The sequence below is a fragment of the Anarhichas minor genome, unplaced genomic scaffold (genome assembly GCF_050575085.1).
Source record: "Anarhichas minor isolate MPS153535 unplaced genomic scaffold, ASM5057508v1 ptg000010l, whole genome shotgun sequence".
NCBI lineage: Eukaryota > Metazoa > Chordata > Actinopteri > Perciformes > Anarhichadidae > Anarhichas > Anarhichas minor.
Genome location: NW_027466456.1, coordinates 3,579,561 through 3,598,431, shown reverse-complemented (window position 1 = coordinate 3,598,431; position 18,871 = coordinate 3,579,561). Strand labels below are relative to the sequence as shown.

At 42.8% G+C, this 18,871-nt stretch overlaps 1 protein-coding gene across 4 annotated transcripts in view; it reads left to right on the top strand.

Annotated features, from left to right (window-relative positions):
• The window catches only part of polrmt (polymerase (RNA) mitochondrial (DNA directed)), a 43,960-nt gene that overhangs the window by 13,398 nt on the left and 11,691 nt on the right, over positions 1 to 18,871 (top strand). For all 4 annotated transcript variants that reach the window (XM_076087598.1, XM_076087595.1, XM_076087597.1 and 1 more), the window contains 8 exons: positions 389 to 559; positions 2,142 to 2,381; positions 4,232 to 5,017; positions 5,311 to 5,433; positions 6,686 to 6,808; positions 8,226 to 8,405; positions 9,494 to 9,580; positions 11,304 to 11,417. In XM_076087598.1, the coding sequence (XP_075943713.1) occupies positions 389 to 559; positions 2,142 to 2,381; positions 4,232 to 5,017; positions 5,311 to 5,433; positions 6,686 to 6,808; positions 8,226 to 8,405; positions 9,494 to 9,580; positions 11,304 to 11,417 (1,824 nt within the window). The remainder of the gene's footprint in view (positions 1 to 388; positions 560 to 2,141; positions 2,382 to 4,231; positions 5,018 to 5,310; positions 5,434 to 6,685; positions 6,809 to 8,225; positions 8,406 to 9,493; positions 9,581 to 11,303; positions 11,418 to 18,871) is intronic.

Here is an 18,871-nt window from a genome sequence, read left to right as displayed (position 1 = left end):
GACGACGGCTTAACTTTACCACAATGTTATAGAAAAGATTTGTCGCGATGTCACCGCTACGCTCCTTTGTTTTCTCCACACTGCTGTTGTGCAATACGACCGAACCCATCTGGAAAACCACAAAACACAAATCAGGCGGCTGACAGTGACGACGGCTGCAAAAGCATCAGGCTTTATCTTTGGCAGCAAAGAATAGCACGCTTTGATCAGATACCTTTTGCGCACAGCATGTGTTTTTTTAATTCTGAAAAGACCATTTACACTTTGATTTCCCCTCTGACTGAAGGACTGCTTTTTCATTAAAACTGAATGAGATCTGCTTTTTGTGACAGAATTTTCCGAAATGTTTCCTTCTGTTTGACGTTTTGAACTGTGTCCTACTCTGCAGAGCGTTGCCAACATGCCTCCCAGTGGAGAGTCACTGAAGATTTTAGCCAGAGATCTGGGCAACCGGGTCTACACCAAGTACTCTGTGCGGCAGAAGCACCAAAACCAGATGGTGGAAAAGTTGCGCAACATTTACAACGCTTACACAGACCTGCTGGCTAAAGACACAAAGGTAGAGAAATCATCTCGCTCCACATGATCTCCTGTATGTACTTCTTATGTGTGTTAGAGAAAGTGTATCTCCTGTTAGTTTATCTGAGCAAGATCTCTTTTGCATGCACTTTGGTGCATCACAGTAGATATTTGTCACAACAAAAAGTGAGAGGGAAACTTATTTCTTTTTTTTCTGGGCTGCACAATAATCGAATAATAATCTTGGTCACGATTTCGGCTTCCCACCCTTAAATTAACAAGATTTACTGTGAAATGTACATTAAATCTAGCGCTTCCCAAACTAACAGCCAGCTGTCAGGGGGACGATCGAGATGTTTTGGCTTCACTTTTGTGTTGCACGACATGACCGCTACAGCGGCAGCCTTTGAAACACTTTCATGAATGTTGCAGCTGCAGTCCAGAGCAGAAGAAAAATATTTTGGGTAAACCGTTTTGGTACAATTTTATTTATAATTTGCTTCTGGGAGATGCACTGTGGATAAGAGGTAGTCAGGCGGTAACCTCTGTGTCTGAAAATGAAGCTGTTGCAAAAGTGCTTTAAACTTGCATTCTCTCTAATGGCCATCAGGGGGCGACTCAGGTTGCAAAAATAATTCAGATTTTATAGAAGTCTATGAGAAAATGACTCTACTTCTCACTTGATTTATTACCTCAGTAAACATTGTAAACATGAGTTTATGGTCTCAATCTCTAGTTTCAAGTCTTCTTCAATACAGCATGATGTTCATTTGGTAAATGATGCTTCGTTTAGAATAAAATAGACGATAAAGCAGGGGATGCTTTAGGGCGGGGCTACCATGAATAATCGTGATCTCAATATTGATCAAAATAATCAGGATTCTCATTTTGGCCATAAACGTGCAGCCCTAAATTTGTGATACATAATGAAGTAATTATGTTTAAATTATTTTTCACAAAGCATATAAACAAATACTTTGTATGTAGTTTTTAATCTGTGGGAAGGACACAGACGGCTCTAGAAACCGAAAAGCAAAGGTGCAAACAGAAAGACCTTGTGGTTCATTGCTTCAGCTCTAGTTCCATAAAACACAATCCATGACTCTCTGTTCTGTTCCAGTGCTTTGATAATTCTGGTGCACTGGGGGAAAAAAACATTACACTCCAGTAGCTAGTTATACCAGAAGTTAGTTACGGTTAGTTTGTTTGCATGCAGCCTTTGTAGTTCAAATTATGCCTATTATTGTGTTTTTGTTGTTGTTGTTATGACACCAAACACTCAACTTCTTACTTACTTGTCTGAGGACCAAATCATGTTTTTATCCTCTTGGATCATCTTGCTCTTGAAGGCTCCTCAGCTGTGTGTTCTTGTTTTTGGCTGAAATGTTAATGCATCAAGGCTTTTACAGTTTTCATCATATTTCTTGAAACATGAAAGCTATCTTTTGATTAGATCACAAAAATAGTGCCTGTTTGACAAATTATTTTAGGTCTGACTATCAAAATCTTGGGTCTTCTCAAACATGTCCACATGCCTTCCAAACACTGCAGCTCACTGGGATGAGCGATGACTCCATCCTCACTAAATGAAAAACAACCCGCTTCCATCTTTCTCCCTCTAGGAGTATGACATCCTGCCCAGCGAGCAGTGGAGTAAGCTTGAGGCGGGCCAGAGTTCAGGACCCTCGCTGCAGGGAGGAGAGACCCACTGGCCATACATCGTATCCCTGGAGCTGGGCACCTACATGGTGGACATGATGGTCAAGAACCTCAAAATCAACAGCGACATCCTGAACCCGGCTTTCGAGAGGAAGCGCATCCCCATCCTGTACCACATGTACACCTTCCGTAGCACACGACAGGTACGGTGGATGCGCAAGTCTTTCCAAGTGCTCACAGGGATATCAAAGGAGTCGGCAACCCTGGCGTCGGTAGCGATTATACTCCTGCCAAATAGACAGGGCTTTCATAACCTGCTAACGGGATTACGGAGCATTAAACCAGAGCCAAAAAAGATCCTTTCAGCTCAGATTTATGTGGAAAAATGGTCAAGGATTATATTTAAAGGGATCTCCTGAATCCTGAGGAAAATATATAAAAGGATTAAAAATACAACAACTGTTCATTATGAGAACCCTCCTTCAGTTAAATCAAACTATTATATTCATTATGACCTTTTGAAAATGACACACAATTAGTCTGATTTTTAGGTTAATCAGGTACGGTTGTTGCACAGAAGTTATAATTTTCATTAATATGGAAAGAACCACAGTGAAGCCGAAACTAAGTTACCTGAAAACACTTGACCTTCACACTAAAGCCTATTGCCTCGTACACCTGTGCACCCGCCAATCCATGTGAAGCTGCAAAGAGTGGGAATTCTAAAACTATTTTCCCCCTTGTGTGAATTGGCAGAGGGAACAGTCGAGCAAGATGAATAGGTTCCGGGCTAATCCCTTTTTTAGTGTCCCTTTAATTGGCTCGTTGATTTACTGCCATGGGACCCTGCAGGAGGGTGAGCCGACCGTGTCTTGGGTGAGGCGGAAAGAGAGAGAGAGAGAATCATGGACTTTTTGGACTAAATGCACTTTGACACTGTTGCGGAATCTTCTTCTTTCCTCGTATTCTCCCCCTCCCCTTGCGTTCTCTCTTCGGAGGTTAGCCCATCAGGGGAGCATCCTAATGATTTTACAGCACAGCATGACAGTCTGACTCATGCAAGCAATGCTGAGGTGTTTTTATTTTTCTGTCAGGTTACTGTATTTGTTCTTATGATGGTCTTTATGTCCGGTCCTTCGTGTTGTATGTACGAGTTAGAACTAGGACACATAATTCTGTCACATCAAAGAAAAAACATCGCCTCCGGTCTGCCACCCTGGCTAGGGGTTTACATCATTATAGAATGAAAAGAAAGAAGTTCCTTTAGATCATCTGCAATGTGGGAGCTCCAGTATGTATGCCACATTTCAGTGATCACTTTTAATAAAATGAAAATGGGACCGTTCAGTTTAGCGGTGAGGTTTTTGGATACTGACTCAAATAGCTTGATCGGGTATCGTGACAATGGGGCCGATCTATTCAATTCATATCTATGTTTAAATGCTATTTACATTTTAGAATGGAATTTTAATTCCTGTTTAAGTTTGGACCAATTTGTTGGTGGTTTTATTTTTTTACCAAGTTGCTGGTGTTTGATTTATTATTTTAATTAAAAAATAATAATTCAGTAAATTCATATTGATGTATTTATTTGTTACATTTAGTTTTTACAAAGTTAGGAAAGCCATTTCTTAGTCAAGCCTGATGTTGCCACATCACAGAATGATCCCAGTCACTTGCACACAGTGAGGCATACAGCTCATTAATTAAACACTGGTTTCAGATCGGTACTCGGTATTGGCCGAAACCCAAAGCCCAGGTATCGGTATCAGGACTGAAAAAGTCAGATTGGTGCATTCGTATTATAGTACTTTGTGGATGTCTGTTTTCTGACATTAGCTGGTGACCAGTTGTATGAATGATGAATTATCACTGTTAACTTATGTTTATCCTGGTTGTTTGGGTCTTTACTCGGTACAGAGGTTGTTCATTGTTGTTCTTGTCAGTTATGATTCAAACTTCTATTAATCAGATGTTCGATTATGATTTTTGTTTTTTGTGTATCTGCTCATTTCTGCTTCTAATTGGTTTCCTTTGATGTTTCACCCTCCAGGTCGGCTTCATCAAACCCCACCCCATCCTGACTCAGATGCAGCAGGACGCCATGGAGACCAAGTTGACCTTTGACTCCTATGTGATCCCGATGCTGTGCCCTCCGGTGCCCTGGACGTCTGTCAAGTTTGGAGCCTACCTGCTGACACCTGCCAAGCTGATGCGCACAGTGGAAGGGGCCACGCAACACGAGGTGTTGTTGGAGAAATGCCAGAACCTCCTCCCGGTCCTGGACTCCCTCAACCAGCTGGGCAACTGTGCCTGGAGTATCAACAAACCCTTGTTGGACATTATTATCTCCATCTTCAATGATCGGGGCAGTGATAAGCTAGACATCCCTCCTCCTCTGTCAGAGGCCCCCAAAATACCCCACTTCAACGTCCAAGATCCCACTTATACGGCCTCTGAGAGAGCCCACATGAAGAGGGAGGTGATTAATGCCAAAAAGAAATGCAGTGAGATGCACAGCCTGCGCATGGACGCTCTGTACAAACTCTCCATTGCCAACCACATGCGGGATGAGATCTTCTGGTTCCCTCACAACATGGACTTCCGGGGTCGTACCTACCCCTGTCCTCCGTACTTTAATCACCTAGGAAGTGATGTCACGCGGGCGGTCCTTATGTTTGCAGAGGGGAAGCCCCTCGGTCCAAAGGGACTGGACTGGCTAAAGATCCACTTAGTCAATCTGACAGGGCTGAAGAAGAGGAGCTCACTGGAGGGACGGCTGGAGTACGCTAACTCTGTCATGGAGGACATATTGGACTCGGCAGACAACCCTCTCAATGTCAGTTTGTCCTCGTTGCTCTTTCCTGTTCATTGAAAGCTTAGTCCAAACATGCATTCATAGTTCCACATAGCATTTCTTGTTAAAACGTATCAGTTTTGAGGTTTACACCATTAAAATGAGCAGAAATAGAAAAACGGCTACTATTAACAGTTTCTGAAATATGCAGATCTATAATCTGCATTACCCCTTTCTCTCTGACTGCAGGGACGGTCAGGCTGAATAGTGAGCTGTTCCGGAAGTGTTTATGTCAGCAGTATAATGTTCCATGTGCTTGTGTTTGTCTTCCTCAGGGTAAGACGTGGTGGATGAATGCAGATGAGCCTTGGCAGGCTCTGGGCTGCAGCATGGAAATAGCCAACGCCGTGAGATCTCCCGATCCGACACAGTTCATCTCGCATTATCCTGTTCACCAGGTAGCATTAAAAACAACACAATTATGTATCTATTTACGGAGTTGAATAGCGATTTGTAACACATGTTGAATCTCCTACAAATGTATGATTGATAAAACTAGGGAAATTGCTGTGCAGCAGTTGCAATGCAAAGTGTGGATGGTGAATGGACTTGTACTTGTAAAGTGCTTTTCTAGTCTTCCGACCACGCAAAGCACTTTAACCCTACATGTTATTCACCCTTTCATACACTGATTGAACTGCCGATCCTTTTGATTGAAGGACCCGCTCTACCGCTGAGCAGTATTTAGCACCTCCTCCTCGCAGCTGTTTTGAAATTTCAGTAGCGTCAAGGTTTTCACTCAGTGCAGCATTGAACTTCAACCCGCTCAAGGATTGTAGACAATAGTCACAATATCATCAAATGTATGGTAATTAATGTGTACTGAAATAATTAATAAATAAAGAAAGTAAAAGGATCTAAATAGCCAAAAGGAGAAACTTAACTTTTAATTGAACAGCATTGAGCACACTGACAGCCCGCTGCTCCTCCGCACAACACAGATGCCGCAGCTTTAGCCCGAACACGTCATGAAGGCAAAGAGAGAGAAGAGCAGAGAGAGACACTCGGGTCAGAGGTCACGTTTTTGATGGAAATCAAATGAAAAAGATGAAGTCTGCAGCTGGCAGGAACGTGGCCAACTTCACTGCAGTATTTATATTCGGCTTTTTCATTCTGCCTTGTGAGCTGAACACGGGGACGCTGCCGGTACCCAGATCCAGCTAATCTCATTTAAACTGCTCAGTCTGATGGACGGCTGAAAGCAGTTCCTTTTTTGATCGAGATGCAGTTAAATATAATACAAAGACAATGACCTATTACTTTTATTTTTAAATGTGTGAAAGACAAATAATTGATCATCAGTTAATTAGGAACACCCCTTGTGACTTTCCTCTGTCTGATGCCAGATCCAGTTACAGATGCTCAGAGTCTAGCATTAAGTTCAAAATTCACTTTAGGCTGTGGGACGTGAAAATAATCAATAATGTTTTCTTATTGCTCTGACGCACTTCTTCTGTTTCCTCTGTCCTCTCTCTAGTTTCTTTGTTCTTTCACTTCCACATTCTTTAAATCATCGGTTCTTTGTTTTGCCCCCCCCACCACCCCTGCGCTGCCCTCTCCCATTTGGTGCCTGTCCCTGTAATTCTGTTCTCTCCTCCTCCACATCCCGCGCTTTAATCTCTCCTCTCCTTCCCTCCACCTCTCCTCCAGGACGGCTCCTGTAATGGTCTCCAGCACTACGCTGCTCTAGGCAGAGATGTTATTGGTGCCACATCAGTCAACCTCATGCCCTGTGACGTGCCCCAGGATGTGTACAGCGGAGTAGCACAGCAGGTCAGCACCAGTGCTTTTTTGTCCCATAGTGAGTGACGGATTAAGCATTGAGAATGAATTTCAAGTTTCTCACTGTAGGTCTTGCATTTATAAGTTTCCCATGCCTTGTATCGAAGTGCAGTGAGAGTAGACTCGCACATCCAAAGGCTTGAGGCAAGTGTGCATACAATGCTATCAAAAGAACCCAGCTATTTCTGAGCAGAAACAATTTGAAGCCAATTGTTATGAACTGACATTTCAGTACAGGAGGAATCAGAGTTTGCTGAGGAAAAAAACTGTCCCAGGGCAGTGACTGTAATTACAAAGTACATTGTGGAGTCGTCAGTGAGCTGGGGGGGCTGACTGAAAGAGCAGTTTGCTGCAGGACACTATCTTATTGTTTTATTTCATAGTTATTGTAAAGCAATTAGCATGACGAAATCTGGCCTGTGAAACCGCCAGCTATAAACCTCGTTAACGTGTAAAGATAAGCTGTACAATAAGTAGCAGTGGCGACAGTCATGTAGACCATGTTAAATCTACTAGAGCTAAAACAATCAGTTGTTTACTGCATTCGTTGATCAACAGAAATGGAGTTGACAACTGTTGGTCCTTTATAAGCAAATCTTGCAGAAGATTTTCTGACTCAAACTTTTAAACTGTGAGAATTTGCTGCTTTTCTTGTGTTGATGTTTTGGACTGTCGGACACAAAAATAGACGTTTGATGGCTTCACCTTGGGTTTCACGAAACTGATGTAGTGGCCGCCTCATGTGGGTTTTTCAATGGCCGATGCCGATATCATGTTTTTCTTTTTTATTTGGGGGGGGGGGGGGGGAGTCTGATAAAGCATTTTAATACAAATTTTAAAAAACACCTGAAAATCAAAAATGCATATTTCTTCCTCTTACCTTTTAGTGCTATTTATCAGTCTAGATCTTGATCCCTTATAAGTAGATCAGTACTCAGTACAGTGCACTTATTTTTAATTAAAAATGTAATTCAATAAATTCCCACAGTTAATAAAAAAAACTAACTTATGAATGAAAAATAGAGTTTTAGTGGACTCAAGAACAGCATTTGTCAGCGCATAGCAGCATCTCTCTGTCTCTGAAAGAGAATGGACATTTCCAAACTTGCATGAATTAAAAATAATAAATAAGCAATGTTTGATTTGTGGCCTTCCCTCCTGTTGGCTAACGTTGTTCCACAGCTGAAGGCTGCCTTATCCCAAAATGTAATTGGCTTGATTGTTTAGGCAACCGATTTAATCGGTCTGTGACTACTGTGACGGACCTTTTTCAGCACTTCTTCCCTCATTATGTGCATTAACATTAAAGTATCCTCAAAAAGACACGTTTTGAACAGAGGTAATATGTATATATATATGTGTAAATTACACATCTGTGTGTACCTACGACTTGCCCATGCGTTTTCAGGTGGAGGAGTTCCGAGTGCGGGATGCACAGAGCGGTTTGAAGATCGCCCAGGTCCTGGAGGGCTTCATCAGCAGGAAGGTGGTGAAACAGACCGTGATGACTGTCGTGTACGGGGTCACGCGCTACGGGGGACGCCTCCAGATAGAGAAACGACTGAAGGAGATTGATGAGTTCCCAAAGGTACAGCAGTTGTGATGGATCGGGGGCTTTCCTCGCACTGCGTACGTTTTTATTTTTAGCGTTGTATCAGCGTGGTACGGTAGAGTGGCCTTTTAGCACAGGCGCTCCTCTGTATAGGTGTCCCCTTACGTCTTCCTCTTAGGCTATACATTCTAACACACACTGAGCCCAGACCGACTCGGAATGATGTACAAGATCTTCTCTACTGAAGTCAATGCTCCCCGGATAATGTTGCTCCATTGTCTCCTGCATGTGCACATTTATCACACAGTCGCAAGTGACTGCGTTTAATTTGTCCACCCAAAGGGGTTCCAGTAGCTTTGACCTTGCCATTAAGAGTCCCACCACACTGTCTCATAGGGAGCCGCACAGAGCAGAAGCTTTTAAAGTTTCTTTTAGTCGAGCTAATTTATGCATCATCTCATTGCAGTGAAATAAGATATGGCATGGTTCTATCAGGGAGGCCAGGAGTGTAATGCAACAACAGATATATTTGATACCCTGCTCACAGTCATTATGAATCTATTTTTAGTTCGGAACCATTGCACTTCGATTCGGCTGCACGTAAATGGATCCACCCAGTCTGTCATATGACACCGTGGCAGGGTGATGGAGGCATTTAATCTTCTTACAGCTCTGTAGTGCTGATTCTCTGTCAAATAGCTATATACTTCCTTACAATAGTTGGAGTTAATCTCGTTGTCCGTATAGATGGGATCGGCATGATCCCGCTGTCAGTGTATCTACCAGCTCACAGCCGGAGGATTGTGCTAAATGACTTCTGCATAATGTCCCTAATTGTTTAAACAGGGAATTAGGGGCAAGTGTAATTGTGAGTGATTACAGGGGGAAGGATGAGATCATATCGCTGTAATGATATGCGGAATATACCACGCTCATTCAGTGCTGCAACTTTTATCACTTATATTTGCATTTTACATTTAATCCCTAATTATAACTAAGTGGGGGGGGGGAACACAATATATAGTTTGCTTTAATGAGAAATGCAGCGGAGCACAAAGATATTGTGTGTGACTGTGTGGAGAAAAAAAAGAATCCACAAGCCTAATCATGTGTTGTATTTCCAGGAGCATGTATGGGATGCATCTCACTACTTGGTGCGTATGGTGTTCAGTGGCTTGAAGGAGATGTTTACAGGGACCAGAGAGATCCAGGTGGGTTCACTGCACCGACATGAAGTCAAATACATTTTCTCATCTAACAAATCACCACAAATATGACATGCAGTATCCACATTCACACGTGCAGTAGATCCTAACCCCTGGTATAGAGTAACACCCACTTTGGTAACTTTTTATTAGGTTTCTGTAATTTCTTGATCAAAGTTTTTGATAAAGGCAGATTTGATTTGCTACTTATTTTGGGGGATTTTAAGACAAAAGGTCAACTAACACACTCATGCTTTAAGGAATACTGGTGAATATTTTATATACAAATAGTCATTTTGTGGGTGAAGCAGTCCTGTAATTCCTATTCCAATGAATTTGTTTTTAAATCAACCACTATGTATAAACCCAACATAACTCACTTACTCTTAATAAGATAACAGAACATAATCCCTATTTTCCCTGTAATTAATACAGGAACACATACGGGCAACCTCTGAGGAAAGACCTGTAAAATAAGAGGCTTCTGACTACTGACTTACCACTCCACACAGGATGATATTTTATTTTTATTGATGACTAGTTTACTTCACTATTACCCCGGCAACGACACCCATTCATCACATAGACTAGATTTAGGACGTGCACCTGGTTGGGGTGTGTATATTGTCTCCACAGGCAGAGAGGAGTCTAACAGTACCGCTGGTGTGTGTCCTCTGGGGAATGTGTCGGCATGGCCCAGTCTGAGATGAAAAATCCCCTTCCCCATCGTGTGTGTGTATATGTGTGTGTGTATATATGTGTGTGTGTGTGTGTGTGTGTACCTGCTGCTTTTAAATAGGTCACATCCTCTTGTATTCCCAGCGGTGAGTTGAAGTAAGAGAGAGAGAGGTAGCTGATGAATTCCCGGTGCTGTCATTCCTGACCTCTTCCACGCTCTCTGTATATTTCCCATTCATCCTGTCAAGCAGCTACTCATTCTCTTCAAACTGTCGTCCTTCTGTCCGTCTGCTTTTCACTCTCCCTCTGCCTCTTATCAATCTATCGATTGATCGGGTAATATCTCCAGCTTCCTCGTCAGCTGATCTCTCCCTCCCGTTTCTTCGCTTTCATGCCATCTTTATTTCATGGTACCTTGGGAATATAAGGAGGGGGGGTGGTGATGAATGGAGCAGCTTTGGGCCAGACTGCTACCTCAACTTGTTAGGGCAAATATATCTTCCCAACAGCTCTCTGTGTGCCTGCATGTGTGAGGAGCCACTTGCGGGGCATTAATAGGGTCTCTATTCTTGGAGACAGACTGTGCCAGACACGGCGTCATTTTTACAGTCCGGCAACAACTCCTCACATGTTCCTCGGCAAGTTCGCTGCTCCAGGAAGTAGAACAACAGACTGTCACTTTAATGGAGGGCGGCTTGAGAACCAAGATTTTCATTGACGACAACTGCTTTTGAAATTGTTGTTGCATTTGATAATAATGCATACTTAATGCATAGGTCATGTGTCAATGCGGTGGAGAGAAGAGTCCTGTTTTCTGTTTCACTGTAGTGTCTTGTTATATTTGTAGCCTGATTTATTAAATCTGCCACTCAACTGTCCAAACTCACTGATTTGAGCTTGATTGCTCTGTTCTCTACACACACACACGCACACACACATAACATAACAAATAGGCAGACTCACACTCTTGATTGGTGAAGGGCTTTGAATATTTATAGTATGCTCTAGTGTGTTCCCTCACTCTCCCCCTGCTGGCGTCCGTGTGTTGCAGGATTGGCTGACGGAGAGCGCCAGGCTCATCTCCAAGTCTGGCCACACTGTGGAGTGGGTGACACCCCTGGGTTTACCAATCATTCAGCCTTACCACCGCACACGCAACCAAGTGGTAAGTAAATTAAAGGGATAAATCGGGTGTTTTGAAGTGGGGCGGAATGAGGTCTTTATCCAAAGTCGGTGTCTTACCCACTGTAGATGAAGGTCGGTTTCCCCCAGCACTTTCTGAAAGTACAGGAACTTTCGGAGTGGGGTTAGCAGGGATTACCGTCGCTGATTGGTCAAACACACTGCACCGCAGGTTCAACTCGTGTCCCGCTTCATTTACACAACAAGGAAGTACTCAAGTATAGATTTATGTTCGCAGTAAGACAAAAGCGAACAAAGGTTTGGTTTTGTTCAACGTGTTTTTTAGATGAACAAGCTGGTGTTTACCCCTGTGACCATCAGCAGCCCTCGTCCCGTGTCATTTTCCTGTTTCATACATCAGCGGTCTAATTTGCTTAATCTTCGCAGGTCTTCAGACCGCTATAGAAACACAGACACAGAACCTTCTATTTCCTTTAAAAGTAGTCGCGGGACTCGCATCACCTCCTGCTTAATGCATGTGTGGGGGTTGTAATAATTTGTATTGTAAGTCTCACCTTTCCCACCATTCTCAATACTCACCGAACCTCTTCATAGCACACTTTGTACACACCTTTTTGACTCGGTAGACATTTAATATTCTGTTTACATACCGGCTAGTAACGGAAACTCCTGTGAGAAGCAGCTTAGTGCGGGTATAGTGTAATATGTTTTAAACTTTATCCCTCATTGTCTTTTTGTTCCAATATTTCCGCGAGGTAGTGAGATGCTTCGGTTCATCATTTTGACTATAATCATAATTTCACAGTGCAATTCCCACTCATTGTATTTCATTGGACTTTGATGGAATTTCTGAAGAAGCTGATGATAAATCATTGGTGGCCAGTTTGCTGTGAGTCGGTTGGTTGGTTCTAAGTCAGAGGTGTTCAGTAGGTTAACACGCATATCCAACAGTCCAATGAGTATTTACCCACAAATATAACAACACAAAGAACATCAGTTTGTGTAATAGCCGTCAGCATATAACGAGCTATACATCTTGTTAAAATTCATCGTTTTGAGCCGCTGAGAGCAGCAAGCTGTCGTCCTCGCCCACAAATTTTGCTTAACTCATTGTGCTTTAGCAAGGCTCAACAAGCATAGCCCCAAACTACTCTGCATGCATTTGGATCAGCCTGTTTTCAACAGATAGATACTTGTCAAGTGCTCTTGTCGGCACAAATGGGAACTTGACTGGATGCACTTGACACTCACTTGGATGTCCAGGTTTTCAAAAAGGGGTCAGGATTTCTATCTGGACACGTAGAAACATGTAGACTGGTTACCTGTCAGGGCTCAGTGGAGCTATTTCACAGAATACCTCAACGCACAAAGTGAGCTTGTGAGCTATAATGTTGTCTGGCTTTGTGTCCACTACTCATCCCTCAAACTATTTTTAGGTAAAACCTAAATAATTCACTTCTTATTTTTGTGTTTGCTCTTTTAATTCACCCCCCTCAGTCTTCTGTCTTTTTCTTCTCCAACTCTCTAAAAAATAATTCTACATGCAAGACACCCAATCCATCATGACGGCTTAAGTACAGGATGCCTTGCGGGTGGAATGTACGATGGGTTCGGTGCGGGAGTGCACCGCTGATGGTGTATTGTGATTGCTGTGAGTGCCTCAGCTTTAATGGAGCTCAACAACGTCACTAGAGTTGTCCGTCACTGTGGAGATCCTGACAGTAACGAGTCTGTGAGATAACACGTCCGTGTGCCAGCACATCTGCAGATAACATGCTCTGTGTGTGTGTATGTGTGATGAGTATATGAAATCCATGTTGCCCTTTATATCCTTAAGGTCATTAACTAAGTGAAAGGAGAGACGGACATATAGCGTATGCCCAGCACATGCAGTCAGCTCGCTGATAGGTTGGCCCAGCATGCCGCCTGCTCTTTATAATGACATCAAGCAGACAGTTGGCTTAGAGGGGCAGTGACACCTCATAAGGAGGAGCATGAGAGCGAGGGTGACAGATGGCGGGTCCCCTGAGGGTGCATCTCTCTCTCGATGAGAGAGTGTCGATGTGTTAGGCCGATTTCCTTTGATTTGATCGGCTTCTTTTAATGTCCAGCAGGGACAAGGAAGCTGATTAGCATGTGCGTTTTTTTTTTCAAGGCCTAAAGATGATGAATGCGATGATAACTTCATGGATGAATGAGGTTTTTAGCTTACATTTCACAGATAACTTTTTTTCATCCCCGTCGATAATTCTCTAATCCAGTTGCATCATTGGGCAACAACAATTGAAACTTTGCAGAAAGGTCACCTTTTTCCCTGCGTGGCTGGATTAAATTCAATCTCCCAGTCTCCTCTCTGCCTCTTAAATCCAAGGCCACAGTGTTTCTGGGGGTCATTAGTAATTAGACTCTCGATAGAACGGGAAGATGAAGTGTGATGCACAAACAGAAAACCAATAAGTGGAGAGAAAGTAGCTACACTCACACATAATCAGAAAAGATTGCGTGTTCATGTTTGTGTATCTTTTAGCGTTTCTATGTTTGTGTATCTTTTAGCGTTTCTGTTTGTTGGTTCTTTTCCGTGTGCATACGGAGATGAGTACGAATGCCGGCCAGTGTAGTCGAGTATTTTCCACGGCTGATGGAAATTAAAGTAGAATGGAGTAGCTGAATGGAGCTTGAACATACATCAGGGAGGCTGCTTAACAGGATTGGGAGATACTAATCGGATCAGAGGTCACTCTGGCTCATATTCCATGTTTATTTTTCATCCTCCCCTCCCATGCAAGGTTACAGTGAGATCTCACTCTCAGGGGATGGTGACACACAGGAGTCGTCAGCTGGATTTGTGAGTTTATAGCGTGACTAAAAGCTGAGTTATCTAATGTCCTCTGTGTAGAAAGATGCAGTGAGGTTTTGCTTGTGATTGGTGGACAGTTTGGCATTGTGCTAATCATTTTGGTACAGTACAAGTAGCAATATGGTCCACTGTCAACATTGAGAGTTTAGTATGATGTGGTCTAAGCCGTAAGAGTTAATACCTTTAAATAAAGGTTAGAAAAAAACAATCTTCCTAATGATGTAGGGATTATGAGACAATGGGTCTCCTGAGGACAGACACACAAAACAGGAACTCACCGCTCCTAGATAGGAGCAAGACACCCAAACTGGAAGAGAAACAGTTTGTGGTCATTTTGTATTTCTTTTTGATCGTTTTGCATCAGTTTGTTGTTGCTATGTGGTCAATCTGAGTTATTTTGGTAGATTGCGACTCTCTGTAGTTCTGCGTCCGTTCGATGTTGTTTTGTGTCTCTTTGTGGTTGTTTTGCAGCTCTTTATGGTCGTCTGCTGGTCAGTTTGAGTCTCGTTGTGGGCATTTAGCATCTCTTGGCCAAAAAGATAATATACGCTTCTGTCTGGTCTACTTTTCCTTTGATTGTACAGGCCTGGAGAAAGTTTCCAATTCTATACAGAGAGAGTCGGCTTTTCTAGTTCTGGGGAACTCGGTATCTCTAAATGTCGTCGTCATGCCCTCCATGCCTCCTTTTGCCGTGGAACAGAAGCCAGCTGTTCCCAGGGGTAGCATGGAGTTTCGGTGATCTTGCAGAATCTTGTGGCATTTTGAGATGAAATAATGAATGCAGTTTGCGTTTCAAGGACATCCCCGAGAGGAAGAAAAAGAAAGTTTGATAGCAAGAAGGTTTGGAAAAGGTCAGTGGAAGTGTGGCAAGCTTCAGGGGTGTGTGTGTGTGTCTGTATGTGTGTGTTCGTCAGTGTCAAAGAGTCTGCAGCTGTCTTCAGTGGGGAGAAGGCGAGGGGGAGGACCAGGTGACCCGGAACAGCAGAGAAAAGAAACTGCATCCACTTCAATGGAAGAGACGCGTGTTATTAACCACTATGTGATGAATGGGGATTCCCCTCTTGGCAGCACGGCGTATATGTGGTTAGTGATGGCTGTTGTATCCATGACCATCTGTGCTGCCACTCTCATGTGATTTAGACTACAGAAGCCTATTCCCCGCGGACACACAGCCGTGTTCGCCAAGGTCTCATTCATCACAGCCCCTGGGTTTGAGCCAGGTCGTGTACACAAATCATGCACGTATGCATTATAATGAACAGGGGTTCAGTGTAGGATAGTGACCTACACTACTGAACTGCCAGGTTTGTGGCCATTACTCACATCTAACGTAACCTCCGTCTCTTTCACCCTCGCACCTTTTTGCGTCACAGCGTTCTCTCTTTCTAACCTATCCGTTAGCACACTAACAGCGGCTGTAAAGAGGGGGATGATGGACAGATTCCACCCACAAGTCCACCTAGAGCAATGATGGATGAGACGGCAGCCATGGCAGGACCACACCACGCTTCTTTTAAAGCCATTTCTTGATAATTGTGTGTAATTCTGTCATTCATCACACAGCAACCTTGTATTCGACCTAGTATTCAACCTAGTATTCGACTGGAATGTCCAAACCCAGTAGCTCGCAGGCTCCTTTAAACTAGCTTTAATGTGCTTTCAACCAACACCTGTAACTTTAATCCCTAATATGTAATAATTACAATATTTGATTTTTACAACTAGGCTGTCATAGTAATATTATTTACAGAAAAGTATGTATATTTTGTGTCTTATTCCCATCAAAGCACCTCCATCTTGTTCTACTCTGAGAAGTAGATAACAGAAGATAAAATATAAGAAAATTGTAATCTGTAACAATGTCTTAATGCGCTCGAGTCATTTTTATACTAATGCTATTTTCATACAGCTAGCGGCGTGGCTCAATGGATCGGTTGGTTGGTCCACCACTTTGTTTGAGACTGAAATATCTCGAAAACTATTGGATTTGATAAATGCCATGATACTTTTATCCAGGTATTCATGGTCCCCAGAGGATGAATCATACTGAACAAACGACTTCTCCTCTTGCACCATCAGGAGGTTGGTAATTTCGGTTGTCAGGGGAAATATCTCAACAACTATTAGATAGATGGCCGTGACATTTGGTGCGGATATTCATGGTCCCGAGAAGATGAATCCTACTGGCTTTGATGGTCCCCTGACTTTTCCACTAGCGCTCATAGCAGGTCAAATTTTTCACTTCTGCAAAATACCTCAAAATCTACTTGATGGATTGGCCTACATTTTGGACAAACATTTATCACTCTCAGACAGTATATTTTAATGATTCGCCACCACGAGGTTGAGTGTTTTTTAAATTAGATTTGGTGCAGACATTCAAGCCCCCCTCGAGGTGAATTATAATAGCATTGTAGACCTCGTATCTTTTCATCTACCGTCATCATCAGGTCAAAGTTTTCATTTGTTCAATATTCTATGTGGACTCTTTGTAGTGTAGAACTTGAAGAGAGGACATTTGAGAGACATATGTCTGGTAATATTATATAGAGAGACAAATCCTGGAGCTGCTCTGCAAACACCGAGTAATGAAAAAACTATTACATAACCTGACGGCACCCATGACGACTTTACTGGGATATGGAGTATGTCTTACATTCATCACTCATACACTCTTCGGGATGTAATCTCTCAAACAAATGCTCAGTGAGCGCACACACTCAATATGACTCAATATGTCAATGGACCAATTTCAAAATGTGTCACCTGATTTCATTATAAATGGCGTTCTTGATGTCCCAATTTCCAGCTCAGCGTTTTCGTCGATGCTGACTAAAATCAATAAACTGAATCATTGAAGTAGAACTGTGTAATTCTGCTCTAGGGTGCATTTTTTTCCCCCTTTTTAATGGAAAGTACCTCCCCATCAGGGCCCATTAGATATTGCCCTCTTAAAACCATAACAGCAATAGTGAGAGCATCCCACATGAAATGTCTGGTTTCCAGCTTTCCAGGAGGTCATTATAGACTCAGAAAAAGCACCAAGTGGAATGGGGACTAGTTCAGATTGCAGAGGGATGTGCACTTCAAAGGGCCTCTGTGTCCTTCATCCCACAGAGAAGCAAGCAAGATCAAATATAAGAGCTGTACATTAGCACCGAACACATTTTTAAAGGCTCCTAAGGGTGTCAAAACAGCTGTTGTCTCATGCGCTCCTGTTAGGAGGAGTTGTTTGTATTACGGACAATAAAGGAGTTGAATTCAAAGACTCCATTCAGCAACAAATTTGGAAAATTTGTCAGAGTTTACAGCCAGAGCCAGTCAATGGTAGTACAAAGCAAACCAACAACTTGTATGCGTTAATCCATCACTTTTCTTTCCACCTGTTCTAACCCATGCAAACACATGTAAGGCCCACACTGAAAGGCTCGGCTCTAACAGCTAAGCTGTCATGCTGCCCAAAGGGAAATTATTTGTTTCTATTACTTTATATTATTGTGGGTAAATCTGGTCAGTAACTAACGGTAGAAATGTCTGATGACTTTTCACAATAAAAGCACTTTGATTTTTTGGAGTACAGCGCTCCGAGTATCATTGAATTGAAATGGCAAAACGTTTCCGCATCAAAGCGACATCAGTGAGGAAAAAAGAAAACGTGTTCAGACAGAGCGACAGAAGAAGAGACACTCCGATACATTAGTTCAGGCTGAATGAAAGGTAAACGCACTCATGGTCACCTTGCCGAGCCGTTGGCCTCCTGCTGCCGGTCATATCTCGCTCCTGATAGTAGCCCGTCGTTCCCACCCCGGCACGGATCCAAGGTGTCAGGGAAAGACTGCCCTGCCACAGATGCCTTGGCACAGCTAACTGGATGGACCCTCAAGGCTTGGGAGATTAGAGCGCTAAGTCTTCCCCCCCACTAGGAACTAAAGGCTTTGGAGTTGGTCTTAGAGCGTGTAAAAAAAATAAATAAAAAAATGATGGTACGAAGAAAACAGCAGAGATCAAAGGCAGGTATTTGCCTGATGTCTTCTGAGTGTGTATAGACGAGCACATATAGTGCTGTGCCTAATATATCTGACTTTTTCCACTGATGCTTGGTCATTAGGGTTGTTTTGATAATATTCCTAGTATACTAAAGTAAAATGGTAATACTATACTTTGATTACCACCTACTTTTACTGAGGTGTACCATCATAGCATACTATTGGTGCTTCAGTAATGGATGCCCCTGCTTGGAAGTTTCCTGTTGTTAATTTCCCCTCTCTGGCTCTCTTTTCCATCTATTTCCTGTTTGTGATGAATGTGGGTTACCATGAACTAACACTATCTCCTGCCCTGTTCGTGTGTGGATGCAAATGTGTGTATTTGCCTTTGTAGATGTGTCTGAGTCTGTGAGAGTAAGGTGAGAACAGGTGATACTCTAGATAAGCACTTCATGGCCCCAAGAAATGCAATGTAGTTCATCTTTGAACAAGATGTCGGGGTGAGGGATCATTTTATACTCTAAACTATTGGCATCAGTAAAGCAGGAATAGAAGGAGGGGTGGGATATCTTTAAAAAAAAAAACTGTGGTGGCCTTATTGGTCAGGGATTATGTTTACGCTTGCGTGTGCCC